At 35.3% G+C, this 23,299-nt stretch overlaps 6 protein-coding genes across 8 annotated transcripts in view; 3 read left to right on the top strand and 3 right to left on the bottom strand.

Annotated features, from left to right (window-relative positions):
• The window catches only part of LOC105267491 (H/ACA ribonucleoprotein complex non-core subunit NAF1), a 3,185-nt gene extending 1,744 nt beyond the window's left edge, over window positions 1–1,441 (bottom strand). Inside the window, exons 1-2 of the mRNA XM_011306379.1 lie at window positions 525–1,441; window positions 333–435 (exon numbers count right to left, since the gene is read on the bottom strand). Of these exons, the coding sequence (XP_011304681.1) occupies window positions 333–435; window positions 525–1,192 (771 nt within the window). The 5' untranslated portion in view covers window positions 1,193–1,441. The remainder of the gene's footprint in view (window positions 1–332; window positions 436–524) is intronic.
• A 218-nt stretch (window positions 1,442–1,659) lies between these two features.
• LOC105267488 (putative ATP-dependent RNA helicase DHX57) lies at window positions 1,660–6,017 on the bottom strand. Its single transcript, XM_011306373.1, has 3 exons — window positions 5,839–6,017; window positions 4,920–5,716; window positions 1,660–4,782 (listed from the first exon to the last, which is right to left on the bottom strand). Exons 1-3 carry the CDS (start codon window positions 5,919–5,921, stop codon window positions 1,874–1,876), a joined length of 3,789 nt encoding a protein of 1,262 aa, XP_011304675.1. The 5' UTR covers window positions 5,922–6,017; the 3' UTR covers window positions 1,660–1,873.
• Window positions 6,018–6,067: 50 nt separating this feature from the next.
• LOC105267487 (uncharacterized) lies at window positions 6,068–8,207 on the top strand. Its single transcript, XM_011306372.1, has 4 exons — window positions 6,068–6,303; window positions 7,224–7,345; window positions 7,416–7,620; window positions 7,973–8,207. Exons 1-4 carry the CDS (start codon window positions 6,177–6,179, stop codon window positions 8,089–8,091), a joined length of 573 nt encoding a protein of 190 aa, XP_011304674.1. The 5' UTR covers window positions 6,068–6,176; the 3' UTR covers window positions 8,092–8,207.
• Window positions 8,208–9,780: 1,573 nt separating this feature from the next.
• On the top strand, window positions 9,781–15,181 carry Nab2 (Nuclear polyadenosine RNA-binding 2). Its single transcript, XM_011306441.1, has 7 exons — window positions 9,781–9,964; window positions 10,096–11,754; window positions 12,035–12,194; window positions 12,260–12,420; window positions 12,505–12,760; window positions 13,364–13,490; window positions 14,193–15,181. The coding sequence occupies exons 1-7, from the start codon at window positions 9,926–9,928 to the stop codon at window positions 14,419–14,421; spliced, it is 2,631 nt and encodes an 876-aa protein (XP_011304743.1). The 5' UTR covers window positions 9,781–9,925; the 3' UTR covers window positions 14,422–15,181.
• A 37-nt stretch (window positions 15,182–15,218) lies between these two features.
• On the bottom strand, window positions 15,219–17,781 carry LOC105267486 (uncharacterized). 2 transcript variants are annotated; one of them, XM_011306370.1, is made up of 2 exons: window positions 17,693–17,781; window positions 15,219–16,057 (listed from the first exon to the last, which is right to left on the bottom strand). In XM_011306370.1, the coding sequence occupies exon 2, from the start codon at window positions 16,035–16,037 to the stop codon at window positions 15,546–15,548; it is 492 nt and encodes a 163-aa protein (XP_011304672.1). In that variant the 5' UTR covers window positions 16,038–16,057; window positions 17,693–17,781; the 3' UTR covers window positions 15,219–15,545. The 2 variants fall into 2 exon arrangements, with proteins under 2 accessions (XP_011304672.1, XP_011304673.1); XM_011306371.1 differs by lacking the exon at window positions 17,693–17,781 and adding an exon at window positions 16,983–17,657.
• A 131-nt stretch (window positions 17,782–17,912) lies between these two features.
• LOC105267485 (E3 ubiquitin-protein ligase RNF168) lies at window positions 17,913–22,898 on the top strand. 2 transcript variants are annotated; one of them, XM_011306369.1, is made up of 4 exons: window positions 17,913–18,288; window positions 18,807–19,598; window positions 20,021–20,146; window positions 20,906–22,898. In XM_011306369.1, exons 1-4 carry the CDS (start codon window positions 17,937–17,939, stop codon window positions 21,874–21,876), a joined length of 2,241 nt encoding a protein of 746 aa, XP_011304671.1. In that variant the 5' UTR covers window positions 17,913–17,936; the 3' UTR covers window positions 21,877–22,898. The 2 variants fall into 2 exon arrangements, with proteins under 2 accessions (XP_011304671.1, XP_011304670.1); XM_011306368.1 differs by having other exon boundaries at window positions 20,891–22,898.
• The last annotated feature ends 401 nt before the right edge of the window (window positions 22,899–23,299 follow it).

Below are 23,299 nucleotides of genomic sequence, written 5' to 3'. Positions count from 1 at the left end.
CATCTACCATCGCTGACTGAACACAACGAGTGATTTATCCGCCGCTACCCTTCTGTAGCAATTCAAATTATTGAATTTAATATCACTCACTCGTCGTGTCAACAGCGTCAGCAGGGGGAAGGAGGGTTTAAGGAATTTCAGGGACAACAGAGTTTATCTCAGGATTATTTTTCGATGTATTTACCTCCTTGTTATTTCTCACTCTCTTCTTTCGGCTTGTTAATGGGAACTGAGAGGGTAAGAGTGGATTTTTCGTCAGAGAAATTAATATTTCAATGATTATTGTTTTTGGTGGACCTAAACTGAAATATCTATATTTATTTTATACTTACAACACCTAGTGGCTCACATAGAACCTCTGGTACTGAAATCTGTAGATCTTCAATTGGAGGTAGATCATCGTATTCACCTTTTTCCTGATTCCTATTCGATTTCCTGAATAATATAATTCAAAATCATAATTTGTAAATGATATAAATCATAAATCATTTCATTTTCCTGAATGCATATGAAATAAAAAATACCTATTCCTTGTGCATTTCTTATCATTGTCCTTCACATTCTGTTCATCTTCATTTTCCGATTCCTCAGAGGAACTACTGGAGCTACTATCACTGCTACTATCACTACTACTATCACTACTACTACTACTGGAGTCTTCTGAACTATCAGTTTCATCATCCGAATCTTTAATACGATACTGATTATTTTTATCATTAGCTATTATTATCATTTCTTCCACTTGGCACTCTTCATCAAGTGTTTCCTCATCTGTATCCGAATCAACATAAGCTGCAGCTATTAATCCCAAAGAATTCGCAAGCTCAACCTTCTGATTACCAATTTCCATTCTGGCTACTCCATCATTTTTCTCTTCACTTTTCTCACATGTCCTTTTTACCAATGAGACCTCCACCGATTCGGCACCTTCATCTTCAATATATTCGAGATTATTCTCCGGAGCTACCGCAGGATTTACAATCCCTTCAAAATTTTTTCCATCGATCATTGCCAATCTTGCATCAAGGGGTGTTGAGTTATTTTTTGGAATTTCATCTGCAATCACCAATTTTTCTGATACGAATTCTTTATCCTGATCATCTTCCACTTTTTTCTCAGCATCAATCATTTCGGTGTTGACAATTTCAATCGCAAGACCTTTGTTCTTTATCTCTTCCTCTTGAGAGTCCATTTTTTTGCTGTCGTTGTTATAACCTGTGGACACTTGTCACTGATATATTTCTTTACTAAAAAATAATAGTAAAATCGATCTGTAAGCCACTCAAATCATCGATTACACTGAATTGGAATCAATAACAAGATATTGATACTGACATGATCTGTTATGATTTTATTTGAATTTTATAGGTTAGGGGCAACTGACCCCACGTGCTCCATGTTTGCAAGACAAGGAATCGGCGCTACCATTTGTCTCAATATTTTTAATTTATTTAACCATATGGTCATTATATATTATTTACATATCAGTCCACTTTTTAAATTTTTCATTTAAAAATTTGTATTTAATAATAATTTCAATTGCATAATCATTGCAAATTCCTGGAATTGTCTTTCGTTAAATAAATGATCATAAAACGATTATTGTTGAGAAAAATATATTATATTTCGTCAATCTCGATCAACAATATTAAAATAATCAAATTTTTACATTTATACATGATATTTCTAAAGCAGATATAAAGAGGCAGTATTCTAGGGGTTTCAGATTTATAATAAATTGTGGAAGGATTAACAATTTGAAGTAAAAAGATTTTCAGAATTTAAACGATCGAATAACAGGGAAGTAATTAAAATTTACAAATCCCATTCATCAACAAAGTGGAGTTGAAATAAAAATCTAATTTTAAACCTTTTAGTCCTTTGTTAAGACATTGATAATAGTTGCAATGATTTTCCTACCATTTTGATGGTTTAAAAGATTGAGTAGAGGATCTTGCATCTTCAGCTCGAGAAGTTTAACGAGCTCAGCTCGCATATTTTTAAGAAGCTGTGCAACAGTATGTGTTTCAACCTTGAAGAGAATCCAACCATCAGCAAGAGACAAGATGTAAGTTCCATTGTGCTGTTCAATATTGACTCCATATCCAGAGAACAAGACAAGAGGTAGCATGGAGACCATGGAGATGTCTCTAATATATACTTTGCTGGTTTTGACTTTCTCTTGGAAGGCGAGGTAGGGACTTGGAAAATGTCCAATGGAGAAATTGACAGAAGAGGGATGAATGAAGACACGTCCATCATTTTTAGTTTCAAGTCTGAGCTCTTCAGGTTTTGGTTGTCTGGGTATAGCACCTGAGGACTGCACTTGAAACGATTTCTCTGGAGTGGAAATCCTGACAACATTAGGGTAAAGAGCTGCGCATAATAAACCTTGAAGGAGTTTGAAGTTTTCATTATTAGCATTGAGTTCGCTCCCCGTTAACTCAAGAATTTTGTCAACACCAGTGGTCCTTTCCTTGACATCAACAGGAATAAATCCAATTCCAATGAGTAGATTCAAAAATTGGTGTTTAATATCAGCGAGAGTCTGAAGAGTTCGAACAGATAGATAATTCTCTCGTGCAAAGGCTAGGCCAACTTTAAATCCTCTAGCCGACACCTCTATCCATTTTTTATAAGCCTTCAATATTGTTAATTGATCACTAAATGCTACGGTAAACTCTTTTCTCTTGGCCTCAATCTCCCGACGTTTGTCGAATGAATATGAGAAAGGACTTTTATGAGATAAACAAGCTGCTATCGTGAGAGCTGAATCAAGACAGCAGAAGACAACACCGTAGAGGATCAACTTACCAATTCGTACATCGACAGGAAGAGTCGCTAAATGGTGTCCCAGTGGTGTCAACTGCAATTTTGAATTAACAGCACCCACATCTTGGAGTCTAACCACCGAATCTGAGATACTCTGCTCCTGCGGAGGCTCTAGAATCTTGCTGAGAATTTTATAAACATTGACGTCATCCTCTGGATTCATTTTCAAAATTTTCAGCAGTACTGGTTCCAGAGGAATCCTCAGGATTTCTGGGATTGGCTGGGGGAGTAGATGATGCTGTAATTTGTGGGATGTATAGACGTGTATGCAAACACCTGGCATTACCCTTCCAGCTCGACCTTTTCTCTGCATTGCATTAGCACGAGACACCCAGCAAGTGTCCAGGCTAGCCATATTTTGATTACTATGAAATCGAGTCTCTTTCATTCGTCCCGTATCCACGACGAATACACAATCGTCGATAGTCACTGAGGTTTCAGCGATGTTTGTACTCAAAACTATTTTTCGAACTCTTGAATGAACTTTCTGGAAAACTAAATTCTGCTCTTCACTCGAGAGTGACGAGTGGAGGAGAAGTATTTTGGTTCTGCCGGTTTGCGAAGAGAGAACTGAATTATGGTTGAGGGCATCTTTCAAGGTGGTGATCTCTGCCAATCCTGGTAGAAAAACCAATATTGAACCTTCTCTGGGATAATCATGATCTCCATCGATTATCCATTCCAAAATCTTCTCCAGGAGGTCGTAGTTGATTTTTTCTGGATCCATAACGTAGAGATTCTTATAAGTTCGCATGGAGAGTCCAGGATATCTTCCAATGAGCTGCGCCAAGTTCAGATTGCTATCCAAAACCGTATCCTTTGGTGATACTGAAGACAGTGATGCAATATCCGCAGAGGCTAACTCGATTTCAACTCGTTCCCATCCACCTTTAACTTTCCTAGCGTATTCTGAATTCTCTTCAAATACATAATCAATAGTTTCAACGATTTCTTCCAAAAAAATTTGTTTCACTGGGAAAGTTCTTCCAGGAATATTTAAAATTGGCGCTCCCTTGAAATAATTGGCGAATGATTCGGCTTTTAGAGTGGCACTCATCAGAATGATTTTTAGGTCTGATCGATGCGGAAGAATTTCTCGAAGAAGCATTAACAAAAAATCGGAATCAGAGCTGCGCTCGTGAACTTCATCGACTATCACGTGAGTTATGGATTTCAATTGAGCATCACTGGTTAATCTTTGTAGAAGAATTCCAGTAGTGCAAAATGTCAGACGAGTCCAGAGAGACATCTTGCTTTCCAGTGCTATTTGGTAACCGATTGTTTGCCCGAGATTTTCATCTCTTTCAGCTGCTACTCTGTCTGCTACTCCAATTGCACTTATTCTTCTTGGTTGTGTACAGATTATTTCAATATGATTGCCGTTAGTATTCCGATTGATGATCCAGTCATCCAGAATGAACTGAGGCACTTGGGTACTCTTTCCACAGCCCGTTTCTCCTGATATTATAGTCACCTGATTTTGATCGATAGTTTCAATCAATTCTGTCATCATTGACCAAGCCGGCAGTTTTCTTCTCAATTCTTTCATCTTCAGGTAGCGGGGATTCTTCATTTTCTCCATGAATTTCTGACAAATTGTATCGTCTTGTCGTTGAATCTCTTCCATGGATATTTTATTCTTGTTTGAACGATTTGTTGAGCCTTTTTGGTGATGGGTGGCAAGATTTTTGAAATTGTTATCTGTATTCTTCGAGAAGATAGAGTCGTGTTTGGAGAGGAAGTTTGGCTGGGCATTTTCAAGATAATATTTCATTTCCTCTGAGTTTTCGAGAATTGAAATCAATTCGAAAATGCAATGTTCACCTGTTGCAGCGCGAAGAGTTGCATCTTCGTACAGTTTTTTGCAAATAATGAGAAATAATTCACTAGGATAAGACAGATCCGTTTTGTAGAGGTAAAAGTAAGGTGCTTCGTACGGATATTTCGAATCTGAAACGATAAAATGAATTAATGAACGTTAAACACACAATAATCAATTTATTTTAAATTAAAAAAAATATGATTGCGCACGTATTGCTTTTGAGAGATTTGAAATTTTTCTGAAAACGATGGAAAATTTTGCTTACCCTCTGGAAATCTAATTTCTAAAGTGAAAGACGAATCCTGTTTGAAACTTTTTTTACTTTCTTTTATGGGTTCAGGTTGTTGATGTAAAAATCTACATTTCATTCCAAACCTACACTTTCCAGTCAAAAATAATCTACAAACATTTTTATTCACTGCCTGTGGTTTCTTCTCAAGCACAACTTCTTCATCACTGCTATCAATCAAGTAATCTAATTTAAGAGTAATAGTCCATAATTGATCTTTTATCTTTTGGGCAAAAGACTCTCCGTAAATGGCTTCAAGTGCACTTTTTTCGTCTTCTCTTGCATTCAATAAATCGTTTACATCGTAGTCTTGTGTATCACAGATTTTTGACAATCTATCGACCTTGTAATACTTTTCGAAAAGAATCTCTAAGGCCTTTCCTACATCACCTTGCACATGCTCAAGGGCTTCAGAACAGTGGAGTGAGTGATAACTGTAGCTTTCCAATCTCGACATGGCAAAATGTTTAGTTAATTGGGCTTGTGTTTTTGGTGTTGCTTCTCTAGACGAATAGTCAATAACACCTCGAATTACTAGATCACCTCGCTCCATCCAGTATTGCTTTCCGAGATTTGTTTTTTTGTTCTGATACTCTGAGGCATCACTCAATTTGAATGACTCTCCGTAAATTTGTTTCAGTGTTTCGTACAGTTCTCTTTCGGACTCGTCTGATATTCGAAGAGTTTGAAGTTCTACCTTACGATGAAGTGAAGGTTTTGACTGATTGCTGACATCTGATTTTGATGATTTCTGGGGAGATTTTGATGGACGCCTGAGAATTATCATAACGTTAATCATGGGAATGTATCATAATTTAATGTTTCTTTAAATTATTATATTGTTGTTAATTGTAACTAACTATGGAATTGTTTCTTGGTTATGTATGATACTTACTGCACATCATTGTTCGAAATATTTGATTGTCTTTTGGGTTCTAAGACCATATCATCCATCAATTGTACACTCAAATGATCCATTTTATTTATTTATTCATTGAACAAGTCCTCATAATTTTTCTTCTTTCAATATTTTTATCAGAGCAACTCCATACCCCTCGCCAGTGCCGCCAGTGCCGTCAACTGTCAAGAACAGAAAAACTCAATCTCAATCGGAGAATTCAATGCGCAGAGACCGTGCGCATCGCGCGCGCCATATTCAACCTAACCTCCAACAATTACTTTGATAAACCGCCAGTGGACATCGTAAACAATTGAATAAATTTGACGTAAACAATGGATAAAATCTTAGCACTTCAGGATAAATTTGAAGCACCGAGTGTTGAAATATTGGAAGAGGCACTCAAGCAGCATTTAATAGCCTTGAAACGTAGGGATAACGAACAAGATCATCTCTTAACAGGTAAATAAATCGTGTACATAACCCCCAAAAAAACTAATTATTATTAATACTGTTCTTTCGGCAATCAGCTGAAGGATGAATTTAATGTTTTCGTTAATTCAATTAAATCTCCAAAAAGATGTATATTTATTGATGCAAGCAGCACAAGTACAATAAAAATTATGAACTTGAAGTTAGCTGCACTTTTCATATACCAGCCTTCAGCAGAGAATATCTCTGTGAAAAGTGAGGATATAAAAAAAAAAAATCTGTGCATTCAGGAAACCTTTCTCCAGGTGGGAATTGCCTCACTTTTTTTCAATAAGTGTTTTTTCTTTCTTTACAACAATAAAACGAATTACAGAAATGTTCAGCATAGAATATCTCCGACGCCAGCCATCACAATATGATGTAACCAAATTCCCTGACTTCGGTTTTCAAAAATCTAAATGGGAATTCCTTTTTTTTTTCGTTTGTCGTTTAAAAAAAAGTTTAAAGAAAAGTTTAAAAAAAGTTTAAAAAAAAAAGTTTAAAAAAAAAAGTTTAAAAAAACAGTTTTTTAAAAAAAGTTTAAAAATCGTTTAAAAAAAAGTAGTACATCAAATGTTTTCAAAATTCGAGGATATATTTCTGCAGAAATAATAAATATATAACATTTATCATGTTATGTTTGTTTAAATATATTTAAAAAATTTGAGAATTAAGAATTGAACAATTTTTAATTTGTCTCCATTTCCAGGGCTGGCGAAAATTAAATTGAAAATAGAATGTCGCTTTTAGGAATGCCGTATCGAATTCATAATTTTCAACAATTAGAAAAAATAAATGAGAAATATTATAGAATTATTCAAAATTTTAGGGAAGACTTTCTAACATTAATTTTTTATGCAGACATGTTTTGTGAAATTATCCGTAATTTCGATATTGTCATCTAATTTTAGAAAATGCTGCCAAAATTGCCGAACTCGAGGGTAAAAAATTGGAACTGGAGAAGAGAATTACTCAGGAACAGAGTAAACATATTGCCTGCTTGGACGAGTTGGAGAGGCGCAATAAGATTCTGGTACAGTAGAGTCAAATAATTGTTTAAATATCGTCTGTACAAATACATTAAACTGACGTTAATTTTGCAGAAAGAACGGGAGCATGAAAAAACTCGGTTGATTACAGAGAATCGGCACAAGGAAGCTGAAAAGAATAAAATTATGTCAAAGTGTAAGATGCCGAGTGTGACAGACGAGAATACATTAGAAAATGGAAGGAAAAAATTCGAATATTACAAGAATCTCACTGGCATCAGATGGGATTACCCCATGTTGAAGAATGGAATCAAAGGCTGTATCCTTTTTATTGAAAAACACCATAAAATGTCTCCAATACGAGATTTTAAACGTAATTGATGGGATTTATCATTTTGTAAATTACAAGTTAAAAAAATATTAATTGCGACTTGAATTGCGATTATCCCTCTCGTGAATCACGGGTTTTAGATCCTAAAATACAAGGTCCGACCCCATGTAATGATGGATCTAAAAAGAATCTGTTTTTGTCATCTGAATATGACTTTCAGCGGCATTTTAAAATTTAAATAGGTAGAGTAAACTTACCTCAGCTGGGCTCACAATCAATGATGTTCGAAATGAAAAAAAAAATAAGATTTGAATGAAAAGTTCCTTGACGAATTCTGTAGATGTTACAAACAAACAAGACTACATCCATCCATTTTTCTTTGAGTTGGACCAAGCAGATTTGACGGCGAATTTGTGGGAAGAAATCGCCAAAAGTACAACTCTAAAAGGATCCGAATGAACTGGCATTCCATTAATCATTTGAACATATTGTTTAAACAATGGCCATGAAAATAATGTAATAGGAACTCGTAAGGTGTTCGCAAGTATTAATAAATTTTTTATCCATTTGATAAACTGATATGATTTTCATCTTGTTAGCGTCGTCAAGGAGCACAGCTAATGTGAAATTTCTTCTCACGGTATTTTGCATTAAAATAAAAATATAGAATGTTTATGTCAGTATAATTGTCAAGTATGTGAGTGTTTACAGATGTGCAAGCATGGATAAATCAACAATAATCATCACCATTAAAATTCAAGGTCATTGGTACCCAATGTTTCAGCATGATTCTCATCAGATAGTGCATCATCGATGAATTCCTCAATAGTCATTTGGTGAAAACGTTTTGGTGGAGGTACAGCACCAATTAAATTTTCAGGTTCTACTGTCGGTGGCTCTAATTCAGGGCCCGGCAACCTTCAGGTAGTCGGGAGCTAGTCTATTACAAGGGTTGGGATAATCCTCTCATCCTAATAGGTACCCAATTAGCCAACAATTATGTGCGAATAAGTCTCAGCAGTGGCGTGCTAGTCGAATAAAATTGGCCGACTCGCCAGAATTGGCGCTAAATTTCAGTTTTTAATTTTAAATATAAAATTGAAAACGTCAAATTTCCATAGGAAAACCTTGGAGAATATATTTATAAAATGGTAGTCGATAATTATTATTTTCCTTTTAAATATTGAGACTAAATTTGAAAAATGAAAAGTTGCCGCTGTCGACTGAGGAATATATTTCTGGAAATCCCATTGCATTACATACCCAGGATAAACTTTCTTGATGTCCATGAGCATCTGCATTATCTGTGATCTCAGATCAGTTTTATGATACAGCTCAAGGAAGTGGTGACGATGATCATGAAGAGTCATATATTGATGGAGCAGTGTAGGACTTTGACGACTTTTAATCCCACTCTTAGAACAACGATTTCGACACTCGAAATTATTCGATCGTATTAGCAGGATTATCTTTCTCTACATACTCTCTTCCTTAATTGCTAAATGCATACATTAATAAAAAAAAAATTAAGTCTATTATACCTATGGGTATGAGTTCACTAATAATTATGTAAAAATTTATGAGAAAAATTAAAATTAAAATTAAAAAAATAAAGTCAAGACTTTATTGACTTCATTTTTTTTTAACTTTAATTTTATTTTTTTTTTAACAAATTAACAAATAATTTTTAAACATCAAGAATTACACTTCAATGACGTGCGAAAAAACTACAATATATTGGATAAATTAATTTATTTAAATAATAACTCTTTCCGGGCTGTTGTTATCATACTAGTGTCGGTAAAACAGGAAGTACGTGAACAGCTGATCGGCGGGGCGCAAGGGCGGTATATGAAAATTGTTTATTTCCTTTAGATTAATTGCGACATGAATATACAAGCGAAATGACGGTAAATTAATGATGTACAATCAAAGTTCTATTAATTTAATCGGTTATTAGCGTGAATGAATCAATTTTTTATCATTAAAAAATTTAATTAATTAATATTAATTAATGAGAGAATGTACAAACAAAAATATCTCAAGTACAATCATCTACAAACGATATACAATCGAGGGGGTAGGTTTGTTTTTGGGTTTGTTATTGACTTTCAGCTAGGTACATATGTGCATATGTATGTGCGGCTTCAACTACTAATGTATGGCGCTAACTGTTGTTATGGCTCCCGCTGTTTCGGTCCCATCAATAATATCTGCCATGTTCGTTCTGTTGACAATTTCTACAAGAATAACTGGATATCATTGATTATTTTTAATAATTATTGGGTACAATATGGATGTACGCGGTATAGAAGTAACAAATCAGCTCCGGGTAAGTGAAAAAGTTCACATACTACTCCCACTAAAATAATCATTGATCGACCAACGAGTTCCACTCAGATTTCATCCTCTTAGAAAATTCCCCAAAAGTATTGGTAAAACGTAAGATGAACTTTTTTTTAGAGTGCGATACGTGCGAAGCTACTAGAGTTGGGTGTACGCTACGATGAAGAACTACCGGATTACATTCTCGTAATGGTCGTAAACAAAAAAACTCGTCAGCAGATGCATGAGGACCTGAATTTATTTCTCGAAAATAACACAACTCCCTTCGTCGATTGGTTGCATGATCAAGTATTGAAGAAACTTCAGAAAGTTACAATTGCCAAAAAGAAACCTTCCAGGGAATTTGTACCAACAGTGGTTGTGAAACAGGAAGAGGAACGAAAGAAGAAACGTACCACTACCCAAGCTGAAGGGGAGAAGAACAGACAGCAATGCAGCAGTGCTGAAAAACCATCTTTCGAACAGCCTCAAGAACCCATCAATGAAGATGCTATCGTTGCTCTTAATGATTTTAATCAAATTGAAAATTCAACATTGTGGACTCCATCATCAGCGCCTCCACCACCTCCACCACCACCACCACCACCTCCACCGCTTCCAACAGCATCATCATCATCATCATCATCAGCATTAGCATCAGCATCAGCATCAGCATCAGTATCAGCATCAGCATCAGCATCAGCAACAGCATCAGCACTACCACCAGCATCAGCACCAGCACCATCACCGCCGCCACCACCCCCATCATCACACCAGTGCACCGAACAGTCATCATTACCACTGGAAACATCAGCAAAATGCATTAATTCAGTCTCTCTGACGTCTAAACGAATTCCCGATCGCGAAAGCTCGGCACCTACCGAACGTCCGGAAAAACGATTGAAAACTACAGACTCATCGAGAAACACATCGAGACAGTCAGACGACTCCGAATCTGAAGAAAGGCGAATAAAATCATGTATTAATAAGCCAAGAATAACATCAGTTGTGTCTGTGAAAACACGATTAGGTTTAGTATCACCAAGAAAGAAGTTTCAAATCCATAAAGATAGGACTGACGATGATGATTATCCTTATCGAACAAAAGATATAAGATTCGAGAAGAAATCTTATGAGAGCTTGAACCGTCGAAATAATTCCAGAGGGAGAAGCTTTGAGGATGAAGTCAGGAGAGGCACTCGAGAGGAATCGAATAATCGTACATCATTGACGAATAATAAAAGCAGAATTTTGGGAGGAAGGGAATTGAGCGAAAAAGGTCTATTCACTATGAAATCTAGAGTTGAAAGCTCTACCGGAAATATCAAAGATAGATTGGGACAAATATCTAAATTGAGAATGAAAGATTCACAAGAAGATAATGGACGAAATTTTCGGAGTCGAATTGGAACAGTCACAAGTAAATTCAGGGCTTTGGGAAGATTGGGGGTGCCAAGAGTGAATAGATCTGGAGATCTAAATGATGAAGAGTGTGAAATTGATGAGGACGACTCAGCTGTTCCTGTAAAATCTCATATAATTGCTATCAAGAGTTCTACAACTGAGAAAGATGATAATCGTAGCTCGAAATTGTCAAGAAAATTGGAGGAGAGTCACGAGAGAAAGGTGGAAAATGAAGAGGGAAAAACGTTAGCTAGCAAGGTCATCGTCACTCCTAGACCCCTTAAACCACTTCAACCCGTTCAAAAAAGAGCAACTCAATCGTTATTGCTCCGGGCAGTAGCCGAAGCCAATCAATCAGTGGTGAAGCAAAAAAATCCAGAGCCGATTACAAAGGTGAGTAAAAACTCAATGAAATGAATAATTTGTCCTTTTCCGTTTTCATGTTAAAGTCCAATCCACATGCTGCATAAAAATAATAATTAAGCTCTCCACTTATTCTTCTTGTAATAGAAAATACTTATTTATCATAATAAATTGTTTATTTATCTCTGATCAATGTGTATAATCACTTTAATCCTATCTGAGATGAAAATAGATAGGTCTCTGTAATTTTGTGGAGATTCATAATTTATTGTTCTCCTCTTTTGTCATTGAGAAAATTAATTTTCGATAGGATAAAAAGCCAATACTCAAACGTCTGAGACCCTCAAGTACAAGGGAAATAGCTCAAAATTTGTCGGTACATCTGAATGCCACCAAGCGTTTAGTCATGGAGAAAATACAAGTGGAGCTCACCAATCCTGATACTGAGGATAATGATAGTCCAGAGCCTTGTGAGTTTTATTTCCATTTTACTCATTATTTATCACTTGAATTGTATTTATATCGTCATTTTTAGACGTTCCAAGATCAGTTACTGAAGAGCAAATGGGTGTTGTCATGTCTCTGTTTCAAAGGGGGGATGACAACCAGAAATTTCTAGTCACTTTAAATGGATACAATAATAACGTTATGAAGGAGAAAAATCTATCTGAAGATGAGGGGCCGTTAGAAATGGAGGTAAATTAAAATTTTATCATGTTGGAATTAAAAGAGCAAAACACGTCCAGCTGTGGTACTCAGAATTTTTTATTTTTTCATAAGGTCAATGAAGAAGATCAGTTGGTACTCTCTAATGCTCCGAATGAGTCATCGACTGAGGATTTTGGAACATTCGAAGCGGAGGAATTTGAAAATTTGGGGAAGAATGAACAAATGGAAAACAATGAGAATCATTGCAGCGACAATTTGGAAGTTGAGGAGTCAACGAGAAAACGAAGAAAATTGAGTCCCATTATTTATACGAGGTCATCAAGTCCTGACGACTTATCAACAGCCGCAGTTCCGTCTGAAGTGACAGGTCATTAAAAATTCATGTTTGGTTGTTATTTTTTTAAATATTCCATTTTTTTTCAATTTTTTTTTAAATAAAAATCCAGAGGTAACGAAATGTGCGATCGCTTTTTTGCCGCATGGCTTAGATTATGAAAATGCTTGTTTAAATAATTTTAATACCTTTTTTGTAGATTTTGTTCTGGGGTACAAGAAAAATTTTTGAATATTTTTGATGAATTTTTTTGAGACTACGATGGATAGGAAAAATTGTCATGAAAGCTTTTTTCTCTCGGCGAGATGTCGTATGTCCTCAGAATGTGTAGATATGACCCTTTGGTTCAATTCAAGCAATATATCATTTTTTTCTAATCCAAAAAAATTTTATTTCAGATTTTTGTATAAAAATTACATTTTCTTAACTCCATGTATTAGTTATGTATTTTCATTAACGAATGAAGAGCAAGCACGAAGGCCATGACGAATATATTGTAATAGATTTAATTTATCGAATGCGTTTTTTGTGCGTGTCCCCATGAGATGATTGTAGAATTTATAAAATTTAAATTGAGTGAAGAGGATTAAATTTGATATTGCTTCTCTTATCTCATCTACTGATATTCCGTTACAGGTTTTGATAAACGGCCGCCAGTTGCACCCGTTATAATCAGTGATACTTCGAGAGAAAAATGCCGGTATTGGCCGAATTGTACATTGGGGAAGAAATGCGCATATTTGCATCCGGCTGTTCCGTGCAGGTAAATAATTACACATTTTAAATAATAATTTTGAGGGTAAATGTATGGTTTAGGTCCACCAAAAAAACTAATCATTGAAATATTAATTTCTCTGACGAAAAATCCATTCTTATTCTCTCAGTTCCCATTAAAAAGACGAAAGAAGAGAATGAGAAACAACAAGGAGGTAAATACATCGAAAAATAATCCTGAGGTAAACTCTGTTGTCCCTGAAAGTCCTTAAACCCCCCTTCCCCCTGCTGACGCTATTGACACGACGAGTGAGTGATATTAAATTCAATAATTTGAATTGCTACAGAAGGGTAACGGCGGATAAATCACTCGTTGTGTTCAGTCAGCGATGGTAGATGGTCGGGTGAGGTGAATTCAGAGTTTTAGTCAAGTGTTCAGGAATATTTGATGAAATCCATCTTTCTGTGTGTCCATTGTCTATAAATGTGCCAACATGTGGTGTCTTTGGGGCCGACAAACCGCCACGTCCTCGCCGTGGCCCTGGATAACGCAGAGAGCGGTGTATTAAATGTCATATCTCCCATACTAATTGTTCCCGGATAAAAAGATGACCAGATCCTTAATTAGGTGACGGAAACCCATCCAATCAAATAAAAAACATCCAGAATGGTATGGTGGACCTGAACTAGACATTTACCGTTCATCATACTCGTTAAACTTTAATACATCTTTGTTATATTTTGGTTTTAGTGCGTTCCCAACTTGTAAATTTGGAGATAAATGCGTATACAAACACCCAAAATGCAAATTTGGTTTATCGTGTACAAAACTGGGGTGCATATTTTCACATCCATCCCAACAATGCAAGTACCATCCGTATTGCACCAAACAGGGTTGCACTTATTTGCATTCACCAGTGCATCCAATTGTACCAGCTGATCTTACGAGGGCTAAATTTACATGGCGTAGGAGTGATTGAGTTTAATTGTCATTGTTTCATCTGTTTATTTTAAGTTGATGAATGACATGGTATTTAAATTAATTTAACATAATCAAATAAATCGATTTTATTGAATAAAAATGTACAGAATGCAGTGGAGCTATAGATTGTGTAAAGTGTTTATTTTTTTCAATGCTGTTTTACTAATCGCCTCAAGGTCAGGGTCAAGTTAATAAATCGAAATGAAATTTCTTTTTTAATTCTCAATTCTTGATCTTAAAGCCGTTATTGAAACAGCATTGAATAAGAGTGAGGTCAATATTGAATTTAATATTAATTTTTGTTAATTTCAAGTCTTGGAATAAATTCGAACAAATAATGAAAATGTGGATCATTCGATATTACATAAATGTCTTCCAATGCTTACGGAATTAAAATTACATCACAACAATTTTTTCAATCAACTTTTGAGATTTCTGTTTTACAATCAAATTTTATTGATAAAATATGATTTGTTGTATAAGAAAAAGACTCTTAGAATTCCTAAATACTTTCGAACGTATTCTAAGATACTTTTCCGGTTCAAAAATTGTCGTTATTTTCTCTTCTTTTCTGTTTTTGACATTTTTTTTCCGCTAAGATTGCGATAATTCTGGAAGGAACTCTTACTGTGTCGGAATCTAGTTATTTCAAATAAATTGATCCGTTCAAGAAGGATACGATTCCTTATTATGAAAGTAGAAACACAAAAATGAAGTTCGCCCGAGTCGAAATATCTCGAAACGCGTAGCTCTGCGCGTAGGGCTAATTCCTCATTGGTCAACTCGAACCGCCAAATTCAAATTCGGCGCACGGAGTGCGCAGTAGGTCTCGTTGATAATTCATATAAATTCGGTCAAATTCAATTCAACGTGTGATGAAGTATTACAGCAGGTATCTGCCCAGCTTTTACCTTCATCCGGGGGTTGCGACGGGGACGGGGGGTAAGAGAACGCCACAACGTGGACAGTGTGTCCCGTTATTTTATTCTCGGGAGACAGTCTTCAGCCAATCCCCTGTTGCCTTGATTGCGCAGTTCACTGCAGCCACTCTGTTCCTTTCCTAGACCCCGTTGAAGGTGGGTGCTTTGACTCCAGTATGACCTCCCTCAGGAGACTTTTCACCTATGTCACTCCTTCGGCGTCCAGCTTTTGGTTCGGATACGACTGCGGTTTCACGGCCAACCTTAACGAGTGGGTAGCCGTCTGGGCGCTTGTGCCTTGATCCTTCGTTCCCATTTTTTTCACTTTTGGCGCTGTGGTGGGACTAGGTGTTGTCGGCTCTGGAAGAGGTCTTTTTACACCTCTCTTTCCAGCCCCCACATCCCTAATCATTTCAGTCTGAGATGCACCCGGAGCTTCCACATCCCGAATCACTTCAATCTGAGATGCAACTTGGGCTAACGGTGCTATTTCCTCCGAGAACTGCTGCTGCTTTAGTCTCTTTAGCTTTCTCCTGGCTGCACCGCTCAACCTGACTCGCTTCTTCCTTTCCTCAACCAAACCACTTCGAGCGTTGCCAGTAGTTTCCCCCGAGTGTTCACCAGCATAACTCCCACCCGGATCAGTTTCTTTTAGAATTAGATTGTTAGAATTGTTCTCCATTTTTGGTCCCATGAGTAACACCGAAGAGCGATCTAAAAAAAAAGTGGAAAATATGATGACATAATTATTATTTATTCAACAAATTGAAAATATAAAAATAGGTTTGATGAGCTAAGATTTATATTTCATATATTATTTCTTGAGTTGCCATTTCCCTTGGACGCTATTTTCCTTCAAGTATCAAGTAAACATCAAGTAGAGTATCATGGAGAGTTTTGATCGATTATCCGGATTCTCATGGAAGGATCACTCTTCAGCAATCCAATAACTAATTGTTTTTCAATCTCGGCAAAACCTGAGAAAATTCTCATTTGTGTGCTTGTTATTAGCAAACACTAAAAAAAAACCTTTCCTTCCCGTATACCCTCCTGGGTCCCACCCCTCACCCCTTGTACTGTAATTTGCCGAAGGGACAGGAAAATATTCATTCGAGGGGAAAACCCTGCCCTGGTACAGTCATCTTTCTTTTTACAGGACTACCGCTCGATAATGAAACCGTGAGATTAGAGCACTATAAATTTTAACTGCCGGTACGCGGGATCGAACCGCATCATTGGCATGCTATGATTGGGGGAATCCCCGGCGCGTACCTGGGAGACGCGGGTTCAAATCCCGGCTGGGTACTGCCCAATTTTTTTTTCTCGAAATTTTAATTCCTTGAATTAAAAAAATTTTTTTTTCGGGATTATTGGTATGCTATATCGAGTACTCCAACCGTACGGCCACTACTGTCGGTTTAGCCAACACTAATTTTTTAGAATTTTTTTTAGCTTCAATACTAAAAGTACAATTTTGATTCGATTGTTGGTAAATATGTAGATTAGCAGCCTCTCTTTCAATTAAAAAAAAAATTGTGAAATGTGTAATCTTCCACTGTTGTTCACCTCCTAAATTTCCAGATATCGAAAACGCGTACGGCGCAAGATATTAATTATTTTATATAATATTTTTATTTACCGTAATGAAATATTTAGAGATGTTTTTTAAATTGTCCTATTCCGCATAGCTGATGTTGCCAAAGTCAAAAAATTACTCGAAAGTTTAATTTGAGAACCTGAAATTTTTCAATTTAACTTTTCTCCGTGTCAGCGACTCATCGTTATAAATTAATTTCATTCAAAATTCTATCGGAACATATACCTCCAACATTGAAAATCTGAAAGAAAATTAAGAACTCACCAAGTCCACTAATCAACAATAACAAATATAGAATTTCTATAAATAATTGAACATATAAAAAAACGGGCGATTAAGTTGACGAATAACGCCACATAAATAAACTAAAATCGAATGGATAAATTTTTCTGTTTTTCCATGTTTTGTTCTATCTTCATTCAACTTTTGGTTTTCAATTCATCGATTTCTGTCTTCAAACCTTCCGACTTCAAGATTCAATAAATCATCACCTGGTACCTAGATTACAGACTTCAGGACTTATTAATTATTTTTTTGAAAGATTTGTAGCAATTTTTTTTTATAAAACGTTAGTTTTTGTTTTGGGATTTCGAAGTTATGATACAAATGGAAGGGCCTGATTTTTTGTGGTCATGATAGGGCCCCGAGGACCGCTCTTGTTCCCTTATTTTGTAACATCCTATTATTTAATGTGTAAAATATATAAATAAACAGCTTTATTGGTTCACATTTACGATTCAAGTTGCTCTAACCTTAACCGCGGGATCACGTAATCCTCAACCCGGTAGCCACAAGAATAAATGTAATCACTGAAATTGAATAAAATTTGTGTTACATTCTCCGGTTGATTTTCACTCAATTTCAAAGTGGGTGAAAGTGAAGACTGAAGATCGAGGGTAAAAGTGAAAAAAAAAAAGAAGTGTTAGCAGCAGTTCTACTTAGCTCTGCTGGGCTGGACAGCAAACAGGCAAACTGACGTAAGAAAATTGTAGAAAGATGGCGACGTATTTGAAACGGACGTCAAAATTGTTTGATGTCTCGTCGTTGCAGGCGTCGACAGAGATGAATTTACGCGATGTTATATGTCCAGTGTGTCGTGGAATATTAATTGAACCAGTGACATTACCGTGCACCCATAGCCTGTGCTTAAGATGTCTAAAAGGTACATTCGAACACAATAGCCTCAGCTGTCCACTGTGTAGAGTTCGAGTTGGTTCGTGGCTTAGGAGTGCAACTAAATCTGAAACTCTTATTAACAGTGAACTCTGGCATTTGATACGTTCTCGTTTTCCAAAAGAAATCGAGGATAAACGTTGTGATCACGATAATGAAATTCCAACTGATCCTGGTGAGTGAGCATTTTCATCTACAAATAAACAACTTTACATAACCTAGCTTTTTTTTTTAAACGCCATAACTCATTGTCTACGCATTGAACACGTAGATCAATTATTTCATATGACTAATTATGACGACTGGCGACGATTATTTCGTGTAATGCTAGTGTCTAATTGAAACTACTTAATTAATTGTATTAATTAAATCATGGGTGCATATGCATACGTACACTTGAATTATGGGATATTTTAGTCTATCTGTTTTTCATGCTGTGACATGTTTTTATTTACAAATTTCGCGGCATATTTATTATTGAAAGTGAGATTTGAATTCTGACTTTTTTATTGCCATATCGTTTATTCACTTTCTTAATTACGAAAATCGTTTTTTTTTAAATTTTCTTCCGATTACCCTAAAGTATTGTTGACGTCGAAATATTAGGACTTTCTCTGGGTCTGAAAACCTTGCAGAGAACATGGACTTTTCTCTTTTTATAAAAATAATATAAACATTGCTCCAATATTCCAGGTTATCCACCCAAGATCATTAGTGCAGCAGGTGAAATTCGACGAGAGTACGAAAGGCAGCTTCAAATTGCAGAAGAAGAAATGCGAATACAACGTAAAGCTGAGATCATGGCGAATGAAGCATTAATACGAAGATTACAAGAAGAAGAAGAGCAAAAGGTGGCACAATGTGCCCAAGATCAGTTGCTAGCGAAGAAACTAGCGAAGAAGCAGTTATTGACTAAAGAGAAAAATGGCATCCTCTATAATAAGAGCACGAACATAGAAATTCCCAGTAATGAAATTGAAATATTGCCACTGAATAGTGGCTCTTCAACTATAAACAGCGATTCCATTTGTCATACAAAAAATGAGGGAAATGATATTTCTAAAATAGATTCTAATTTTCATCTTGAAAAATCATCAAAATCGTGTGGAAATTTAATTCTAGATCTGAAGCTTGCAGCAAATAGAACAGCCTCAAGTCAAGCTCCTATTTCTGTTCATAACGTTGTAACATTGAAAAATCAGTCTGTTATGTCGATACAAAAATTAAATCCAAATTATTCGGAGCCAAGCTGTTCAAATTCAAAGATTTATGGTACCAGGAGTGAAGAAGAGTTACGTGTACCAAGTGATGTTTTGTCGAGTACTAAAAGTGTTGGCATTGAATTTTGTATTAAAACAGTGAAAAATGATGATGACAGAATCGGTAGTGCTGAAAGCGCTGGTAGCCATGACAGTATAAATCAGGAGATTCATCATTTTAAACCGATTAAAGCAGTACCTAGAACAGCGCTGAAATTTTCACAAGGTAATTCCATTTTCCAATATACTATCTAAAAATTAATTACTTCTGGTCCGTCAAGAAAATACTTATAGAAAGTAGAAGCCGAAAAATTACTGTAACTGTATGTTCAGAGCCACTCTGAGACCTATGGCAATTAAAAAAAAATTTATTTGATAAATCTGGAAGAAAAAAAATGCCATGATCATACGAATATTTTTTCTCAAGTGTAAACCTAAAGTAGTATAAATATATAGAAAGTCAATATGCGGAACTAGGAATATATGGATAAGGAATAAAAAAACACAGATATACCTGTGACAAATGAAAAAACAAAATTTTGCATTTTTATAAATTATAATTTTATACAGTCGGATGAAATTTGTTCTACAAAAATATTACATATAAAGGTTAATTGTCCTGTTAATTAATGGTATTTGATGTTTCAGATGGAAAACAAATTGATCCGAAATTAATTCGAGTTGTGCCAATATTTGAAAGTGTCTCCAACGTACGTCCCAAACCACCAACCCCCAGTAAACGAATAATTGGCTGTTCTTGGAGTGCATTCAGAGGTAAAAATAACTATAACACACCTTCTCAGTAACGAGTGTCATTTAGAAATTCATTCATCATCATCTACTTTCAATATTCATAATATCGGATATATAATTGGATAATCATCCCACAGATTAATTACTCTTCAAGGTCATAACCATCACTCCTTTTATTAAATTCATTGCGGCTATGATCCATACATATGAATCATTCTCTAAAACTGTAGAAATCGGTGACTCGAAAATTTTGCTCTCAATATTTTTTCAACTTTCTAAAGTTTTGAGTCTATTTTCGAAATTGTGAATTTGGAAATAAAAAGTTTTATCCTCTATTCATCTTGATGCATGGAATATTTTATCCAAGGGGAGGGGGAGGGGGGGGGGATGATTTCTACTCATTGCTTTTGTAGAAACCTTCAACTAAAATTGAATTACAGAATCAAACATAAAAATTACAATTTTGCTTGTTATGAATTAATGAGAAATGGTGACAATTAAATTAATCAGGTTTCAATGTTGAACATAATTAATTAGATTTCTAGCGGATTTTAAGAGAAGGAAGAGAATTATAAAAAAATGAAAAAAGATAGGTAACGACTTATGAACCTCTTGATGATTCGATGATGTTTTATTCATTACCAAAATTCCTCTATATTAGTTATAAAAATTTATTGTCGATTTATGATTTTGGAAATTATACTGCACATACTCCCTTCTCCAAGAAGACTCATTGATAGTTATTAATTGACCGGAAATGTACAGAATTTATGATTGCAGGTAAAGCCAAACAAAATCCTCAGGCTGATGGTGATGCAGTGTGGCAAGCTGCAAGTCTCAATGAACCTTGTCAAAAATTCAAAACAAGAAAACCAGAAAGTGTCCGAAAGATAGATCTTGCTCAAGACATATCATTCGATAATAATATCAACTGTGGGAAAGGGATGGATCGAATATTGAACGGGACTAAAGTGAAATTAATAATGGAGAAAGAGACTGACAATTCTGCGGATAAGACCTGGAAAAAATTCAAGAATTCGAACGAGAGAAATGAGTTTAGTGCAGATGAAAATTTCTCACCAAGTTGGAGCCAAGCGTTACTGAAAATGCCTTTGAGTGATGAGAATGGTGCGGCTGTTGAAAATATAGCAGAGAGAATAAAAAAGAGGAAGGTAGCACAGTCTCATACGATTGATCCAATTACCAATCAAATTCCGAGTCCTCGGGAAACACGGAGCAGAATTCTGCCATCACGTAAAAAAAAAGGGAATTCATCCTCAAAATCTAAGAGGAAAATGGCAGCAAAGTCCAAGAATTTGAAAGTACAATTCACCACTAAAACTGAGATAATTACATCTCCAGTAATTGTAGATGTTGAAATGAAGACGATAAAAGCGACTAGGAAGTCATCAAGATCGAAATGTAAAGGAGTTGGTGAATCAACTGAAAAAATATATAGAGAAACAAATGGAAATCTGGATGACATGGCAATTGAAGAACAGGGAAAAATGGAGAGAATTTTGCGACAAGAGAAAGAGGACTATGAGTTTGCCCAGAGATTGCAAGCTCAATTTAATGAAGTTGAGAGTATTTCGTATAGAACAAGGGGATCAAAACGCGCGTTTGAGTCTGGTAAAATAGAACGAGGGATTGATAAAATATCGATTGCTGATAGATTACTCGTAAATAATGTTAATACTGCCAATACATCCAGTGCTGCAAAGATGAGACGGAGACAGAAACGGCATTAGACATTTCCAAGAAACATCCGAGCTAAATTCCCAGTGGAATGTAGAAAACAAATAATTTAGCTTAATTTCGTGCACTTATTAAGTGAATCTATGTTTTCATTTGCATACATGATATTGATAGTGGAGTGATGAAGGGTAATCGATAGAAGATTAATTTTTATCTGTATATATCATACAATTGAAGTACTCAAAATTGTGTAAAGAAAATTCGTCAAATTAGAAGTGACAGTCCAACGCTGTGTGTATTAGATAAAACAATCGTTGATATTTCGAAAGTAAGAACGAAGTATTAAGGATAACCAGACGAGGTAGAGGGAATTTAAAAAATGCAGACAGTGGTATGAATCTTTTTAAATACATTGATGATTTTACTGAGCAGCAGTGTGAAAAATTTCATATAGCCTAAGAGCATGGTAGCAGCTGAAAAAAATTCAAAACTATTCCGCATACATAAGGTTAAATGGGGATTAATAACCGTTACATTATTGCAAATTATTGCTTAATTAATTCATCAGTGTGTTAAATAATTAATTTATAACATTAGCTGCTTTTTTTACATTCGACCTCTACCTCGCCAGATTATCATTAAAAAAGCTGAATCTCAACAGTTTATCATTGTTGCAAAAGAAAAAGATGTGTTGACATTTTTTTTTTAATCTACGCCTGCTTTTATTTTTTTATCCAAAGTGCTTTAGATGGAGGTATAAGGGTGACAACATTAGGTCTTTATAAAAAAAGGAATAATTTTATAAATTCGTATAGGAGACTTCGCTTGTTGTTACCTTTCGAGACGTCACTACTGATATAATGTATTTTAAGTAGATTAAAAGTGGATCCATTATTGTAAATAAATTTCCAATGGTGTGTCTCTCCAATTTTTTTTAATGCGAAATATCCTGTAGAGGGCCACCACCAGAAATGTATGCGAGATTTCTAGAATCTCGTAGATTTTAATTAATCGTAAAATTGTAAATATGCAAAGTGAAAATCGATCTTTAATAAATTACAAATTTTTATTTGTAGATGGTTCTATTTTATCTTACATTTCCAATAACAGTTCGAAGGCCCTCTACATTTCCAAAGCTTCAGAACTTCACTGCAAGTGTTTGATCATTATTTTATTTCTCTCTAATTGTCCCTATAAAATTATCAACCAATATTTTTGATGGTAAAACCATGAAAATATCAATTCTGAAATAGGTAAGAAAATCCTAATGTGAGATGTCATATAAGATGACTAAAAAACGTTTTGGATTTTCATGGAGACAATAAACCATATAAAATAAAACGAATAATCAAGTTATGGAGCAATATTAACTTGATTGACCTAATCGAATGGATTCTTCAAATATATTTTCTTGACGTACTCTTTCTCATGGTTATGCCAATTAAAAACGGAATTAGTTTTTTTTTAGTATACCTG

The sequence above is a fragment of the Fopius arisanus genome, unplaced genomic scaffold (assembly GCF_000806365.1).
Source record: "Fopius arisanus strain USDA-PBARC FA_bdor unplaced genomic scaffold, ASM80636v1 scaffold00047, whole genome shotgun sequence".
NCBI classification, from domain to species: domain Eukaryota; kingdom Metazoa; phylum Arthropoda; class Insecta; order Hymenoptera; family Braconidae; genus Fopius; species Fopius arisanus.
This window is presented reverse-complemented; position numbering and strand designations above follow the sequence as displayed.